The 17,078-nt window shown below is 37.1% G+C and overlaps 1 protein-coding gene across 10 annotated transcripts in view; it reads left to right on the forward strand.

Annotated features, from left to right (window-relative positions):
- CEP44 (centrosomal protein 44) overlaps positions 1 to 6,455 on the forward strand; it is a 42,758-nt gene extending 36,303 nt beyond the window's left edge. For all 10 annotated transcript variants that reach the window (XM_038399155.2, XM_043513435.1, XM_038399163.2 and 7 more), the window contains one exon: positions 486 to 6,455. In XM_038399155.2, coding sequence (XP_038255083.1) covers positions 486 to 534 — 49 coding nt within the window. In that variant the 3' untranslated portion in view covers positions 535 to 6,455. The remainder of the gene's footprint in view (positions 1 to 485) is intronic.
- Positions 6,456 to 17,078: the final 10,623 nt, after the last annotated feature.

Here is a 17,078-nt window from a genome sequence, read left to right on the forward strand (position 1 = left end):
GATACCTCGGAATAATAAGTAGCATCTACTGCTGGTTCTGAGATTTGTAATGAAAATTTACAGGTAGAAATAACTCATTACACTTGCTGAAGTAAAATAAAATGCATCATCACAGCGCAACTGTTGTTCAACAAGATTTCTGTATCATATAAATGAATTACTTCAGGAAGCTGAAGTCATTAATCTTGTCTGCCACTTTGCAAAAACCTAAGCTTTCAGATGATGACAGCCTTTTTAAGGCTAATTTGAGATATACAAAGTGCAATTATCTCCTCCATTAACTTTATTTTTGTGAATTTTGTGCCTTCTCTATGTATATTTTTTTTAAATGTCTCTCAAATAACAGCAAATCTAATAGCCTGACCAGTGTAAAAACAAACAAACAACAAAAAGTCAGGAATGCTACTTTGTTACTTTAGCTTTATTAATTAGTAGTAAAAATGTTTGTTTTAGTCTGTTTTAACCAATTTTAAAAATATTTTTAGGATTGAAGAAACTTCAGAATTGCTGAAAAATTCAAGTAACACATCGTAGACAATTTTCTGTCTAGACTTCTGGATCTCAAAATTATTATGTAAATTTGTACAATTTTAAAGTTTATTTTGAATATATTATCAGTTTTAAGGACTATAATTGTTTTAAAAAATTTTATTTTTACTTGAAGAATAAATGTTCTCATACCTTTGTCATGATTACATTAATTTTAACATTTTGCTATAGAAAATTGCATTTTTTGTGGAGTCGAAGTCATTACAGAAGTGTGTTTTTGTGTTGATATTTGTTGGCAATGTGCTAAGTAATACGTTTTTTAAAGTGCAGGCTTGAGGACCATGGTTTACATCCTGTTGGAAACACTCCAGCTGGGACTTGCATATTGCACCCAAGAGACTTTCATACATACCATCTTGCCATCTGTACTGTTCAATAAGACTTCATGAAAACTTAAATGCACATATTGTAAATGTGTACCTTTTTTGTTTTGTTTTTTTTAATTATAAATTTTCATGGTTAGTCAGAAAGCACCCCAACACATTATGGCTTCCATTAACACTGACAAAGTGAAGGTCATTTGGATCCTAAACACTAAAATGTGTAAGTAAGTCCACAGACTTTGACTATGCGAGATGTGGTGAGTGTTTTAGTGCTCTATTACCCAACACATTTTAAGACCAGCAGCACAGATGGAGACCATACAGTGGACAAAGACATACAACATTTTTATGGTTTGAAACTATATAAAATTTCTCTTTTGAGACACAAGTAGATGTAAGACTTCCATAAACATGATATAGTCAAATCAAAGGTGTCAGTGTGGGCTGGGTAGAGAGATGGGATTTCATCCTTGTTTTCTAAATTACTGGGTATTTAAAATGTTATGCAAGAAACCTTTTTACAACATGCTGTAGCTATCCATATTACTTTGATTCACATGAAAAGATCAAAAAACGACATTGCAACAGCTGAAGATATCAAGATTTAAATGGTATAATTTTCAGATGGAGCATCTGTTTGCTCTTCCTTTTTAAAAATGATTTATTTGATGATGATGATAATAATGAATATGTTCCTCCATAAATGTGATTGATTTTCATTTTACATATCCAAAGTGAGTAACATACAATAATCTGTTGTTTAAGGACTTAAGCTTAAGGACATGAACACACTTGTAATAAAACTCCCATTTTTTTCCAGTATACTTAACTTGCAGATTCCCTGGAAAGCAAGCTTTACACTCATGATGGCAACTCTAAAGTTTTTATTTGGAAATCCCCTTGTTCACAACCCACTACTCCACTATCCTAAAGAATAATTTTTTAAATTGTTTCTTCTAGAGAGAAGAAAAATTTCCTACTGATCTGAGATTGTGTGTTGTGTGCAGTAAACAGATTATAGCACCATCTTGTGGTGCATATTTATACAAAGTATTTTCGCAATTTAGAATAAAATTGTTTTGATACAGAGTACCGACAGTCACTTTTGCTCTGAAACAGTAATGACAATGTTTTGAGTATCGACTTTTCATTGTTTACTATATTGTATTGAAACAGGCTTTTAACTGGTAATTTAGGGTGGAAATTAGGGTACAAACAAAGTGCATTGCGTGTGGTTTCCATAGTTCAGTACCAAAAAACCCTAATGTTTTGTGCTGTAGTGTGGAGAAAGAGGAGAACAATGTTAAACAAACATTTGTGTTCAGGATTTAAGAAGTTGTTGCATACTTGATGCAGCTTAATATTAATATTAAAAGAAACTTTTTGTGTCTCTGACAAAGTAACATGCAATCTAAAATATTCCTCAATATAGTACTGCACGTTTCAAAATACACAATTGTCCAACACTTTCCAATTTTCAAACTTAGCATATTTAGACTTTCCTTTACTAGGTTCTTAGTTTTCGCTCGAGGCCATTATCGTGGGATGACTTTTTTTTTTTTTTTTTTTTTTCCTGTAACACACCTGAGTTTTGTAAAGTGCTTTGTGATTCTTGGATTGCAGGTGTTGAGAAGTGCATCATATTATTCCTTATTTTGAAATTTTAGGATTTTTTTTCTGAGTCGGAAGAAACTATACATGATAGAGAATGTTCATCTTTTAACAGTCTTTACATGTGTCTGCACTAGAATTTTTTGGTAGAAATCCATCTGTGGAAACTTTATAGATGGAGCACTGGCATTTTTACTATTCGATGGCTGGGGTGATAAGCTCCACTGTTAGCAGCAGCAACAGGAACACTAGCATAGATGAGCAATGCCACTTTATCATTGTCGTGACTAAAGGTAAAAATGCTAGTATCCCATGTATACTAACACACTGGTAGATCTCCATGACTGGTAATGAAACAGTTGGCGATCCCGCCCCACCCCAACGAGTTAGACATTAGAGAATGTTCTTCCTAACAGCTTTTATCACAACTAGTTTCTTTCAACTTGTCTACCAAAAATTCCGGGGTTTCAAAATGTGGATGTTTTACATGACTACCGTTTTTATCTATTTACTGTGCTGCTATTCACACTTTTAAAGTCCTTAGAGATGCTTCTTTAAAAGAGAAGAAAAATCAGTCCACTGCAAAACAGGCACTCCTTTCCTGAATACCTTTCTTTTAATTTATATAATTTAAATAAATTTAACTGGAGTGTCTCTCTCCCCATAGATCATACAAGAGATCCCACCTTTCAATTCTTATGACATTCATGATCATGCAAGGGATAATGAAGCATAATTGTATTAAAGTGGAACAATGAAGCAGGAGCTCTTCCTAAAATTGCAGTTGATTGGACTGGGTTTTAAATCTTCTAGTAAATGTGAACTGAAACATGCATGCTTGTTTGAAGTCAGTTTAAAAAAAAGAAAAAAACAAAAACAAAAAAAAACCCCAAAACCAAAGCAGTCATCCGGTATTTTTTAAAAATTATTTAGAACACGCTTAGCTTGTGTAATAACCATAAAAATCTGACAGTTACTGAAATGTAATCTGAGTCGCAGCCCTTTTTGTTAATCTTACTTGGGGTTGCTGTAGAGGGCTTCTTGGGTTTTAATATTTCAGTGTTGTGAAGCATAGCTAGTAAGGAAACCATTGCAATATATGGCTTTAGAATGCACTTTTGGCTTTATCATATTGGCTTAGTTAATCTAATAGAGATGTCAGAAGTAATATCTCGCCAAGGTTCTGACCTAACTCCCCTAGACCTAAATGGTCTCAATACAGTAATGCTTTTTGGGGGGCAGGATTTAATTCTTAATTCTCTATAGTAGCTGTGATCTGTGCATATGTGGGGGGTTTTTTAGTCACCATTATTACTAAGTATGTCCCACTTTCTTGTTTTTATGCTGTTTCTATGAATTACATTACACTGGTCCTTGGGGAGAAATATATTTCTTTCTTGTATTATTGAGTAGCTCACCAGCTGGTCAGAAATATGCTGGGCTTTTCAAAGCTGAAATGTTTCATGAACACACACAAATTTTGAAGAAGTTTTCATGGGGAAAGTTTTTAGGCTCCAGGGTTCTTTGGTCACTTTTAACCAGAAAGAAACTAACACGCTCCGTAGCATGATGATGTTTAGGCTACTGGCATGGGATGTGGGACATACAGGTTCGAGTCCTTGCTCTGGCTGATTTTAGAGGTTTTTTTCATCCAAGATCACTCCGAATCAGGCAGAGCAGGGACTTGAACCTGGTTTACCTACATTTCCAGCCAGAGCCCTAACCACCATTCTGTAGAAGGTGAGAGTACACTCGTCCTCGGCTCAGGTTTCGAACCCACAGTGGATATTTTGACAGAATTCTGTTTTTCAAAAACATTGGAAAGGTACCTGTTTTGTTCCAATGTGGAATGAAAACAAATTCTGAACCCTAAAAAGTTGCCATGAAATGGAATTATTGTCTCCAGGTGGCTCTACTGAGGGGAGAGATCCTTTTTATATACTTCATCTGCTAGTGTTTGATTTCCCCATGGTGTAATCTTCTGGAGTGTTTGTTTCTGTAGCATTCCATAGATGATGCGTAGGGCTCATGTTGTGAATTCTAAGAAATGGGTATTATGCCACTCTTTTTTAACCTATTAACATGGTGCAGCTTTGAAAAAACACTCCAGTATACAAATGCTCTCTGCTTCTTAAGCACATGTGAAACCTGTGTCCCTGGCAGGGTGTATTTGTTGCATTGGAATTGCACTTTTAATTTATCATTGTTTTCAGTCTGAGAAAAAAGGCACTTTATTTTCCCACTGGAGTTTTTTCCCATAACTAAAGTGACATCACTGACAAAGCTAAAATTCTGGTGCAGTAGAGCTGTTTTTGCCTGCGATCTTGAGGGGATACATGTTGAAATTGGGACCAAAAATTGATGGTAATTGGGCAGTTTCAAATGCAGTAAAAGAATATGGCTTTTGGTGGCACACCCTTGGGCCATCAGAAAGACAACTGTGGCCGTATTGTATTTGTAATGATTTATACAAGACATAACATAGTGTTTAATTGTTGACTTGCAATAAGTCACCGAACGTATATTTTTAATAGATATGTTCCAAGACTGTCCACAAATTTTAATCTGTATATTTCTGTTCTAGTGTAGGTCAGAAAATTGAATAGAATTTAGTGATAATTTGTTTGGGATTATTTGTGAGCCTTGAGTATTGGTCAACAACTCTTGATTTCAGGCAGAGAAAAGCTGGAAAAAGCTTTTCTTGCAAAGTCCTGAACTTGGCTTATAGAAGAAAATGTATTTCTTTGAGTCTCTGCGAATGTGGCTCCCGCCCATGTTGTATATACACCTGCTGCATCTGAGTGGGATCCACGTACACAGAACATCTTGAAGAATCAGTTACTATAAGGTAAGAAACTGTTCTTTATAGAAGTATTGAAACTTTATATTTGAACTGATCAAATGAGAGCAAATGTTTGCTTGGAAGACAGTATGAAATGGGATTATCCCAACCTTAGATATATAGGGAGGTATATGTAAACTAAATCCAGCAGTTTGTTTTATGCCAAATGTGTAGCAGTTTGACTATTATCAACATATCAAGGAGTATAGGTGGAGTTCTGATTTGCGTGTGAATATATTATAGTAGTGCATTTTATTTTGATAACAGGTATAGTATGATTGGGCTTGATTTTACAGAGTTTCCATTTCCATATTTTGCTAAGTTAAGATTCAGAATTGCATAGTTTTCAGATGCATGTCCTTGGATAATTAATCTGCAGTAAAGTCTGTACCTCAGTTTTCACCATCTTTAAAAAGAAGAGTGATTCCTGCCTGTTTGCCTCATGGGAGCATTGTGAGGATTGATCAGTTGTTTGCATTATGCTTTGAAAATGTGTAGTACTGATAATTTCTCTAACATTGTAGGTATAATTTTCAGAGTTCTTTAATTTAAGCCAATCAATTCCTTTCCTTATTCATTTATTTAGGCTCCATTTTATTCTAGTCTTAAAAGTTCAACTGTTTTTTGAAATCCTCCTTTCTAAGTACTTCAAAGTTTTATCAGTACTGTAACAAAATATGGAAGCTGTTGCTGGATGGACTTTTGTTCGTTTGTTTGAATTTCTTCATCAAACTAATATTCATCCTGTGTTATAGTGACACCGAGACCTTGCAAGACTATAGACTTAAATTTTGCTCCTTTCTTTTGTCTCACACACTACTGTTAAATCCTGCATTTCTGTGTCCACTTCATGCTATATAGTTCAAAGTGACTGTTGATGTTAAGAGTTGTGATTTTTTTTTTTCCTGCCATGCATCCTATTTCTAGCAATGTACTCTTTTTCACTATTCCATAGGTCCATCTGTCAAAGTTCCTGGAAAAAATCATGCTCAGCAGCCAGAGTTGTGCTAAGTGCTTCTCAGTGCCAAGGTACACAGATGCCTTGAACAGGTTGTGTTTTCTAACAAGAAAATCCTCAAACCTTGACCCCCAGTTCAGAATTTTGCAAATGTATAAAAATTGGAAGACTTTTTTTTTTTTAAAGTTAAAATGGCCATTGTGCAATCTTTATACATTGTTTTGTGGTCTTAAGTAACAGCCAATTCTTTATTTCTGATCTGTCCTTGATGATTTTTGCTCCTTTTTTCATGAAGATGTTCTAGCAGTCAGTGTTAACAGCTTAACAGCTTGTGGTTAAGCATCAGAATGAGATTAAGAAAAGGTTTAATGAATTTTAAAGTGATTTCAACTTTTGCTGTTATTATACTGCTTTGATCCACTGATCATTAATTGTCCTCACTATTAAATATCCACACATGCACTATTCTCTAGTAAAGCCTTGTTCTTCATATATTACTGGCCAACAAGGATGGCATGTTCTCTTCCAGTCTGACTTTTTGCCCCTTGATATAGATAGACCTAAATGTTTGGTTTAAAAAACAAACAAACAAAACTTCTTCTTTAACATCAGCCATTTTCATAATTCCCAAAATTCAGCCATTATTTTCAAACTTAATGCTCTATTAAAATTTACTGAGCCATTGTTCTGTAATAGGAAAGTATGACAATAAATAGTCATCAAACAAATCTAAACATCTTTGGTTAGTAAAAATTATCTACTGAAATAAATAATTAGAGCATTGAGTGAATTATTCTAACACTTTTATTTCACTGTAACCATTACAGGTTCCCCTATTTAGTTTTACCATGAAACTGTCCCTTGTCAATTTGCAGCACATGCACACTTTTTTCATTCACTCATTTCATTTTATCTTAACCTCAATTATTTTGTAATAAGACTGTCATTGGTGCAAGTCCTTGAAGACTTTTACATGTTTCTTGCCCCTGTTGCCTAACTTCTGTATCTTCCGAAGGCTTGTTGTTATACTTTATGAACCCTTTAATGGATGCCCAAACTGCCTTGTTCAAATGTGAAACAGATTCAGTGGGCAGTAGGAGAGCAACTCTCATATTTTTTTGGTTGCCCCAGCTAATGAGGACCAATAGATTTATAGTGGATATTTCATAATCTGACAATAAACTCCTTGAATAACCTTGCTTAAGACATGGAGTAGTTGAAATCTGATAGATATGACTTGCTTTTCCAATTTATTTAGCATTGCAGCTCTCAATAGATGGGAATGTGGTTCTTAGAACCTTGAAAAGTGGCCTTTCAGTAAAATCCTCAACAATAAGCCCCACTTAATCTTAAACAAACCAATCACTCAAATAGTCCATAGAATCTGACCCCCCATCCTTTTTAATTTGCCTAGTAGATACGTAGAACTTGAGAGAATAACTTAAGAAATTTCAACAACTTCTCTAAGGCACAGTCTACAATAGAAGAGGGCAATTGTGTTCAAATTACCATTTCACAATACCGTACAAACATTGCTCTCCTTAAATCAGGTTTTGAAAGTGCACGAGTTGCCAGCATGGCTGATGTCAAACAACATTTGAAAATGATTCTCAGAAACCAAGAGTTCAATCCTTAGTACGCTGAGTTTACCACTGGTCAGCTGAAATGGCCTGGCATACCTGAAAGTAGCCACAGGGCTTCTCTAAGTCAGCCAGTGGTAGTGGTTCTGTAGGGACTGTTGCACTGGCTAAAGATCAGGCAGAGCACCATAACCTACATTTTGGCATTCCCATTATGGGTAGAAGGGGAATTCTCAACTGCCCCTTCAGATTAGATTTTTACTGCTTTCTGCTGCTCCTGAAGCAATGCAAAGCGGCCAGGACCAAGGATCTGGTTCCATGTTTTCAAAAATCAGTCTGCAATATAGTTCTTAAACCAATTAAAACATGGTTTCTTCACTGGTGGGCAAAGCAAATCTGAAATTAGTTCCAAAACTTTTGGAACATGATTGTTGACAGAACCTAAAGTGAATGAGATTCTACTCTTATTGCAGCTATGTAATGTGGATAATATAGGGCTGTAACACACCATCAGTTCTTAATCAGAACTTCCATCACAAATAAGCTGTCAATACTAAGAGTGTGGCATAGTAAGAGTGTAAGGTTGGTTGGTTTGTTTAGTAACATGTAACAAATCCTCACAGTAAAGATTTAGTTATTCCAACAATATAGTAGTTTTATGTCAGAAACAAAAGTCATTTTAGTCCCTTTTGGTTCTTGACAATCTGCATTTGTGCATCTTCTCCCACCCCCATGGGAACTAGGAAAAAAAATCCAAAACCTATTACTAAAAATGACATCCTGTACTGAGTAAACTAAACCTGTTGTTCAAAAATAATGTTTAAACCTGAACTTTTCAAGTCACAGAATTTACTAAAGGATCATTCTTTGTTATTGCCCCAGTAATAGTCATTGTAGAAAATTAAATAAAGTTGACTCTTACCACAAGTAAGGCTCTGGAAGTGTAGGTTGTTCATCTCAATGAAGCATATAAATTATAATTTGAGTTTCCTATTTCAGTGTAGTTTATTGGCTAGCTTAGACAGAAGCGTCTACCATAATTTAAACAGTTTAGTCTTTAAGTTACATTTTTTTCATACAAGATTGACATTTGTGGCTTTTTCCAGATAACAGTAGCCAACACTCTTCTCAGGGAAAAGATTGGCTGCAGTCATTGTATGCATAAATGGTCTGCAGTTGGGTCTTAGTTTTTAGTCTTTTCCTAAACACAGACATATTTCTCAGCAGCCTGACCAAACTGGTTCTTGTGTCCAGGAAAATCCCAGTATAGCTTATAGAAAAATGAACTGCTAATAAACGTGTAAAATGAAGTGCAAATTAAACAAAACTCTCTAACTCAGGGGTAGTCCATATTTTTAATTTTTTATGTATATTTCTGGCATTGAGTTTTGGCCAAATTATTGTTTCTTGTGAGATATAGCTATAGATGCCCTAACCAAGCAGCTATAATTGGGGGGAAATTGAGTTTTCAATTGAAATGATTTCTTCCACAAATTTTGGTGGTTTTTTTTTATAGACATATAGATAGCAAGCTTGTATGAGAACTCCAGAAAAATTAAATAGCATTATAAGTGTTTCAGATAGAGATTAGGCTAAATATAACTTTAGGCATGACAAATTTGTCATTGGGTAATGGGGGGAGCAAGCAATCTTGTTAATTAACAAAAAATTTAGTGTTCTGTGTATAATAAGATGGATTTTATTTCAGTTACATTACCAGGAATCACTTAAGAGGAGAAAGAGCTACTAAAGACTTGGGGTTTTTTTGGTTGGGGTATGTAATGTATTTACAGTATACTGTTATCACAGGTTCTGGTCTTTATTAGTTCTATATATATGCTGGTAAGATAAGCCGTAGCACAAATACTAATACCTTGTATATGAACACTTTATATTGTATACCAGGAGAGCAAGGCTTCCTGAGTAATCATCTTTTGCTTTTGAAAAAAAAAAAGAGAGAGAGAATATGTTAAATACCCACTTATACATCTCTTTAACATTAGCTATGGTGCTTTAGTCAAATACTACTCCTTTTTCCTTTCTTTTGACCCAGTGTCACTAATGGACAATACAGATCATGTCAGCCGTTTAAGCTAGAGTTAGGTAGACACAGATAATATTCCATCTCATGTATTCAATAGTCATGATTGTTAGTGAGGATAGAACTATGACCTTTAATTCTAATACTTAGTTGTCAGTGGTAGTAAGGCCTATGTCCTCTCGGTGGGACAACCACTGCAGAATAGAAGCACACTTGTCTTTTCACCTTCCCTTAAAATACCCAATGCCTACAAATTAACACCCACTCCAATTTCTTGTGTGTCAAACTTCTCCTCACAGTAGAAAAGGGAGGTTGATAAGACTGAAATTTATCACATTGATGCACTGAATAGGTCAACACATTTCACAGGCCTTCTGCTGCTGCTGTTTAGCAGGTACCTCAAATAGTCTTCAATGTATTGGCTATTTTGAGGTGAAACTTTCTGTGTCAAATAACTTTGTTTTATGACAGGTGTAAGAGAGATCACCCATACAGTATACATCTTTTCCTCCTGATATTTCCTTCCTTTTTAGAAATGCAGCTGTGCATTCTTTTCCCCAAATCTCCTCCATTGGATTCTATCTGGAATATATATTTGGGGATTAGGAGTTTCAGCTGTCACTGGTATTGTTTCTTCTAATACTACAGCTATTCCTGCTGATTGGTATTGTCCCCACAGCTCCTTTAGGTCTGAAAGTGCTTTTGCAGGGGAGAAGGAGAAAAACAGATTGTCCTTGCCAATGTTCTTGGAGTCCATAGGATCATGGTCTACTCTAGGTGCACATTCAGTAAAAATATCCGATTTGTTTAGGTAGAGTTCATGTACAGGATAGTACGCTAGAAAGATTGGTTGGCAGATCAAAAATAGTTAGATTAATCCTTTAACCTTCCTACAACTGTATTGTCCTAATATGTAAATAAGCAAAGAAATTCCTCTAAGTCCTCAGTCCTTTTCTGAATATTAATTAAACTAAGTAATTCAATTTCATGCTCCCCTCCCCACCCGTTTTACTGAAGGGAAAATTTATAATGCAACATTTTACTCTTTCAGGTGAATACAATGTTTTTTTCCTTAAGATTATTTTTTTGCTTCGTAACTTCTACTTTTTGCAGGAGTAGAATACTGTTTGTATGATTGGCTGAGACTGTTTCAGTGCTTTATGTAATTCCTATGAGACATGGAGAGGAAATAAATAGGATCAGTCAACTGACATCACTTAAGTGATTCTATTGACATCTGCTCCACGTATATTGTAGAAAGTATAAAACCATTTGGGAGATTCTTCGGTAAAAGGGAGGCATGAGAGGGTTTTCTGTTGATGTATCCAGCACATGAAGTTGAAGTATTTTGATCATATTTCATGAATAAGGTTGCAATCTGGAAAAGGTATTGTTGGGAAGAATACCAGGAAAGCTATAATCCAGTGCATTAGCAAAATCTTAACTAAAGAGATTTATAAATCAGCCTTGTGGAAGACACTGTGGAATAAACATTTAAACAGTGAACCCTGAAATCTGAATCTGAAAATGATTCTGACCGACATATGCAGTATATACATTCATGTCAACTAGAAACTGATATATTTGGATGGTTATTTGCATAGGAAATTTTATAAATCTGTATGATGTCATCTATGTGTTTTGCATTTCTCCTTTCTATTCTGGTGGCAAGTAATTGTAGTGTAACCTCTTAGTTTCATCAAGTGTCCAGAATTCTCTTTAGCAACAGTTAAAGCTAAGGGTGGGATTTTCAGAAGCACTTCTCATTGGCCTAACTCTGCTTCCATTGATCTCAATGGGAATTTTACCAGTGGCTTAAATGGGAGCAGAGTTTAGGTCAGTGCTGAGTGCATTTGAAAATCCCCATCCTAATAGAAGTTGATATGGAAACAGGGAAGACTCTGACTTCTTAGTTTCAATACGTGTTATAAGTGAAATTCTTTTAATTCCACTTTTTGTCATTGACTGACTGTTTCTGCTGGTGATGCTCCTTTCCTTGGAAAACTGAAATTTTCCTCTGCACTGCATCTACAAGTCTGCAGGTGAGATCAGCCTTGATCCGCCCTTTTAGCAACATAAAGGCTGCTCAGTCAAAGTTTGGTGCCAGAACATCGTAATAAGAAAGGTAGCACTGCACATGGGTCAAGTTAACTGCTGCTATAAAATGAAATTGACAGCACCTTCTTATCTCTAAGCTTATTTCATTCTATCCTGTTTCATCTGGACCACATTTTATTTCTTCTTACTAACTTTTTTTATTTCTATCTCTGCTTGCTAGGACTTTTTTTTTTTTTTTTTTTGGAAAATGATGGATATTGCATCATTTTATGGTGATGTGACTGTCTTCCATCTTTTCTGAGACACTGGCAGAAGGATAAACCCCTAAAGATAGAAAATGTTAGTTTCAGCACATTTTAAAAACTACTTCTTGTATCGGAGGGGTAGCTGTGTTAGTCTGTAGCCACAAAAACGATGAGGAGTCTGGTGGCACCTTAAAGACTAACATTTATTTGGCATAAGCTTTCACGAGTAAAAAACCCCACTTCTTCAGATGCATGGAGTGAAAATTACAGATACAGGCATAAATATACTGATACATGAAGAAAAGGGACTTACCTTACAAGTGGAGAACCAGTGTTGACAAGGCCAATTCAGTCAGGGTGGATGTGGTCCACTCCTCGTTTAGAGACCGCTCCCCAACCTGAAACAAATGCTCACCAGCAACTACACACCACAGTACAGAAACACTAACCCAGGAAACAATCTCTGTAACAAACCCCATTGCCTACTCTATCCCCATATCTATTCTAGTGACACTATAAGAGGACCCACACATCAGCCACACCATCGGGCTCATTCACCTGTACATCTACTAATGAGATATGCCATCGTGTGCCCAATGCCCCTCTGCCATGTACATAGGCCAAACCGGACAGTCTGTATGTAAAAATAAATGGACACAAATCGGACATCAGGAATAGTACCATACAAAAGCCAGTAGGAGAACACTTCAGTCTCACTGGACATTCAATAACAGATTTAAAAGTAGCCATCCTTCAGCAAAAAAAAACTTCAAAAGCAGACTTCAAAGATAAACTGCAGAGCTACAATTCATTTGCAAACTTAACACCATCAATTTGGGCTTCAATAGGGACTGGGAGTGTCTGGCTCACTTCAAAAGCAATTTTCCCTCACTTGGTATTGACACTTCATCAATTATTGGAAGTGGACAACACCCATCTGATTGAATTGGCCTTGTCAACACTAATTCTCCACTTGTAAGGTAACTCGCTTCTCTTCATGTGTCAGTATATTTATACCTGTAATTTTCACTCTATGTATCTGAAGAAATGGGGGGTTTTACCCACAAAAGCTTATGCCCAAATAAATCTGTTAATCTTTAAGGTGCCACTGTACCTTTTGTAGATTCTCTTTCTTAAAAGAATTTGCTCCATATTCAAAATTTTCCATTATGCTTTATTCAGAGACCGCCCACGTTTGGCCCAGCCTAGATGTGCTTGCTTCACATGTGGCAGGCCCTTCTATTTCCCTCATGGATGATACTATTTCCTCTCAAGAAGTATCTTCTTGTACTAGTAACATTCAGGAAACAAGCACAGGGATCTCCAGTCTTCAGCTTCCCAAGACACACCTTTTTTTCTTCATTTATTGACCTGATCCTTTTTCCTATTCTAATTGGACCATATCTTATGTCCAGAATACTACAATTCCTAGTGATGGAGGAGTCCGTGTTATGTGGGCTAGCAGGATTCCTCTCTTAATCAAAATATATGAGAAACTAAGACTTTAAGCACTCTTAGGTGCTTAAGCAACTTACTACTTAGAATTCTTAGGAAGGTAAAACAAAAATTCCCAAGAAGTTTTCCAAGAAGGCTGCCATGAAAAGTAGAGCCTTTTCCATGGAAAATAAATTGTCTTGATATCACCCCTCACTTTTCCCTTTTTCCTTTGCTGGGTCAGAATTGGATTTTTAGCATGTTAGTTCTATACAAACTTCATCAACTAATGACAAATATTATTCAGAACATGGATATTAAATAGAAATTGTTTAGATCCCCTTAAAATGAAGACTCTCTTGTTTTCCCTTTCCTAGTCCCTTGAGGATGGGATAGACTCTGAGAAGAAAAAACACTCATCAGCCGTGTGTCACAAACAGTACAGAAGGACAAAGATGATAAATTTTGTTGTATTCTCTCAAGTGGTTACTCCTGTTTTGTCAGTTTCTTAAGCCTTGGCTACACTTGCACGTTATACCGCAATAAAGCTGCCCAGAGCACTCTAACTGACTCCCCGTCCACACTGGTAAGGCATGTAGAGCACTCTGACTCCCTGGTTAGGGTGCTGCTGGTACTCCACCTCCCCAAGAGGGATAAGGTTTGCTGGGTAAGACGCTACAGCATCAGTGTGAATGAGGAGTTACATTACAGTGCTCTGATTGCCCTCCGGAAATGTCCCATAATCCCATTAACTGAAGTGGCCTCTCTTGTCTTTGTTGTGAACTCCGGCAGGAATGAAGTGGCCCCTTTCAAAGCTCCCTTTCGGAGTGCCGGCTGCTTATCAGCTCTGAGAAAAAACAAACAAACAGCTAATGTTTGAGTGAGTGAGACAGAGGTGGGGGAGGGAGGTGGGGTCTGTACTTACAAGACAGCGTGCTGACACACTCTCAGCACCCCAAAAACCCACTCTCTCTCCCCCCACATACATACAACACACTCCACCGCACCCTCTCCCCATTTGAAAAGCACGTTGCAGCCACTTGGATGTTAGGATTGCTGCCCATAATGCACCACTCCCAATGCTGCTGCAATTGTGGCCATGCCAGTGCGCTTTCAGCTGTCAGTGTGGACAAACTGCAGCACTTTCCCTACTGCGCTGTATGAAGGCTGGTTTAACCCAAAGTGCTCTACATCTGCAAGTGTAGCCAAGCCCTTAGGAAAATAGTGACTCCCCCAGAGTGCTGCTGTGATCAGTCATGGTACATATACTTCACATAGCTCGAACCTCAGGGATAGCTCTTACAGACTTGAGTAATTAATTTGTTTCCTTAAAGTATCTTTAAGCTGTGGTTAGCCCTTTTCTTGCTTATGCACATCTTAGTTTGAAATCAAACATGTTGAAACAAAAAAACACACAACTCAAAAGGCTCCAGTTCTCATAGGGCTTGTAATCACTACAGGTGTAAGTCAATCTAAGTTACGCTACTCCAGCTATGTGAATAATGTAGCTGGAGTTGATGTAGCTTAGGTCAACTTACCCTGGTGTCTTCACTGCTTTGTGTAGACGGGAGACACTCTTCAGTCGACTTCCCTTACTCTTCTCAGAGAGCTGGAGTTCCAGGTCAACCAGAGAGCGCTCTGCCATTGATTTAGCGGGTCTTCACTACACCCGCTAAGTCAATCCCTGCTGCATCAGTTGCAGCAGCAGCGATCTCCCTGTACTGGAGACCAGCCCTTATTCTTGATGTTGCATTAGCTGTTTCATATTTCTTATTGTTCTGTGATTTGTTCAACAGCAGCTAGACTGAGCATTGGGCCAAGTTTATGGCAATGGACTCAGAAACTTGCCTCACTTAGAACACTGAGGCTGTTCAAAAATCCCTTTTGATGAGATCATCAAGGATTCCACCAACTTATATAGTTAATGTTGCCTGAGAAGAGCTAGGAGAAAAGGTACCATTGCAAATTTGAATGATTAAAGTTTCTATCAATAGAGGCAATCATTTCAGCCCTTTCTTATGGAACTAATCAAAATATTATTCAGATATTTTGTGATGGGTTGGGTCACAGAGACTCCCTTGGGACTGCCACCTGATGTGCTGAGACTACCTCTGAGCCCATTTTCCCTGGCACCTTGGGACTTTAGTACCTTGCCTGGTTGTACCAGACATATTAGCCTGGTACAAACACAGACCCAGGTCTGAACCATGTCCCCCAAAAGCTGCAGACTTAACTGAAAACAGCTTAAGAAATGCTCCTGTCTCCAATACCCAGATACCCAGTTCCCAATGGGATCCGAACCCCAAATAAATCTGTTTTACTCTGTATAAAGCTTATACAGGGTAAGCTCATAAATTGTCCACCCTCTATAACACTGATAGAGAGAGATGCACAACTGTTTGCTCCCCCTGGAATTAATTCTTGCTCTGGGTTAATTTATAAGCAAAAAGTGATTTTATTAAATATAAAAAGTAGGACTTAAGTGGTTCCAAGTAATAACAGACAGAAAAAGGTAAATTTACCAAGCAAAATAAAACAAAAACATGCAAGTCTAAGCCTAATACAGTCAGAAACTAAATGCCAGTAAATCTCACGCTCAGATGTTCCAATAAGCTTCTTTCACAGACTAGACTCCTTCCTAGTGTGGGCCTAATCCTTTCCAGTGGTACAGTCATTGTTCCAGCTCAGGTGATAGCTAGGGGATTTCTCATGACTCCAGCCCCCTTTGTTCTGTTCCACCTCTTTTTTGCACGAGGTGGGAATCCTTTGTCCCTCTCTGGGTTCCCACCCCTCCTTCTAAATGGAATAGCACCAGGTTAAAGATGGATTCCAGTTCAGGTGACATCACAAGTCACTGTAAGACTTCATTACCCACTTGCCAGCACACAGGTATATAGTAAACAGAGCCATTTACAACCAATTGTCCCGGTTAATGGGAGCCATCAAGATTCCAAGCCATCATTAATGGCCCACACTTGGCATAATTACAATAGGACCTCAGAGTTATATTTCGTATTTCTAGTTTTAGATATAAGAATGATACATTTATACAAATTGGATGACCACACTCAGTAGATTATAAACTTTGTAATGATGCCTTACAAGAGACCTTTTGCATGAAGTATATTCCAGTTACATTATATTCACACTCATTAGCATATTTTCCTAAAATCATATGGAGTGCAACGTCACAACATTGTCAGCATAGACCAGAGGGCCTAACCCTCAACTTAACTAGGAACCCATAATGAAGGGCAGCTGCTCCAAGCTTCTATACACTGTAGGCTCCACCACTTCCTCTATGTGTAGACTAGTTACATTAATGACAAAAAGTCTCTCAGGAAATAGCTGAGCATATTACACAGGATTCATTTGATTTCTTTTCCTTTCATAATCAAGTAGTCTTACCTCACATTCTGAGAAGAAAGCAGTGTACT

This window comes from Dermochelys coriacea, chromosome 4, assembly GCF_009764565.3.
Source record: "Dermochelys coriacea isolate rDerCor1 chromosome 4, rDerCor1.pri.v4, whole genome shotgun sequence".
NCBI lineage: Eukaryota > Metazoa > Chordata > Testudines > Dermochelyidae > Dermochelys > Dermochelys coriacea.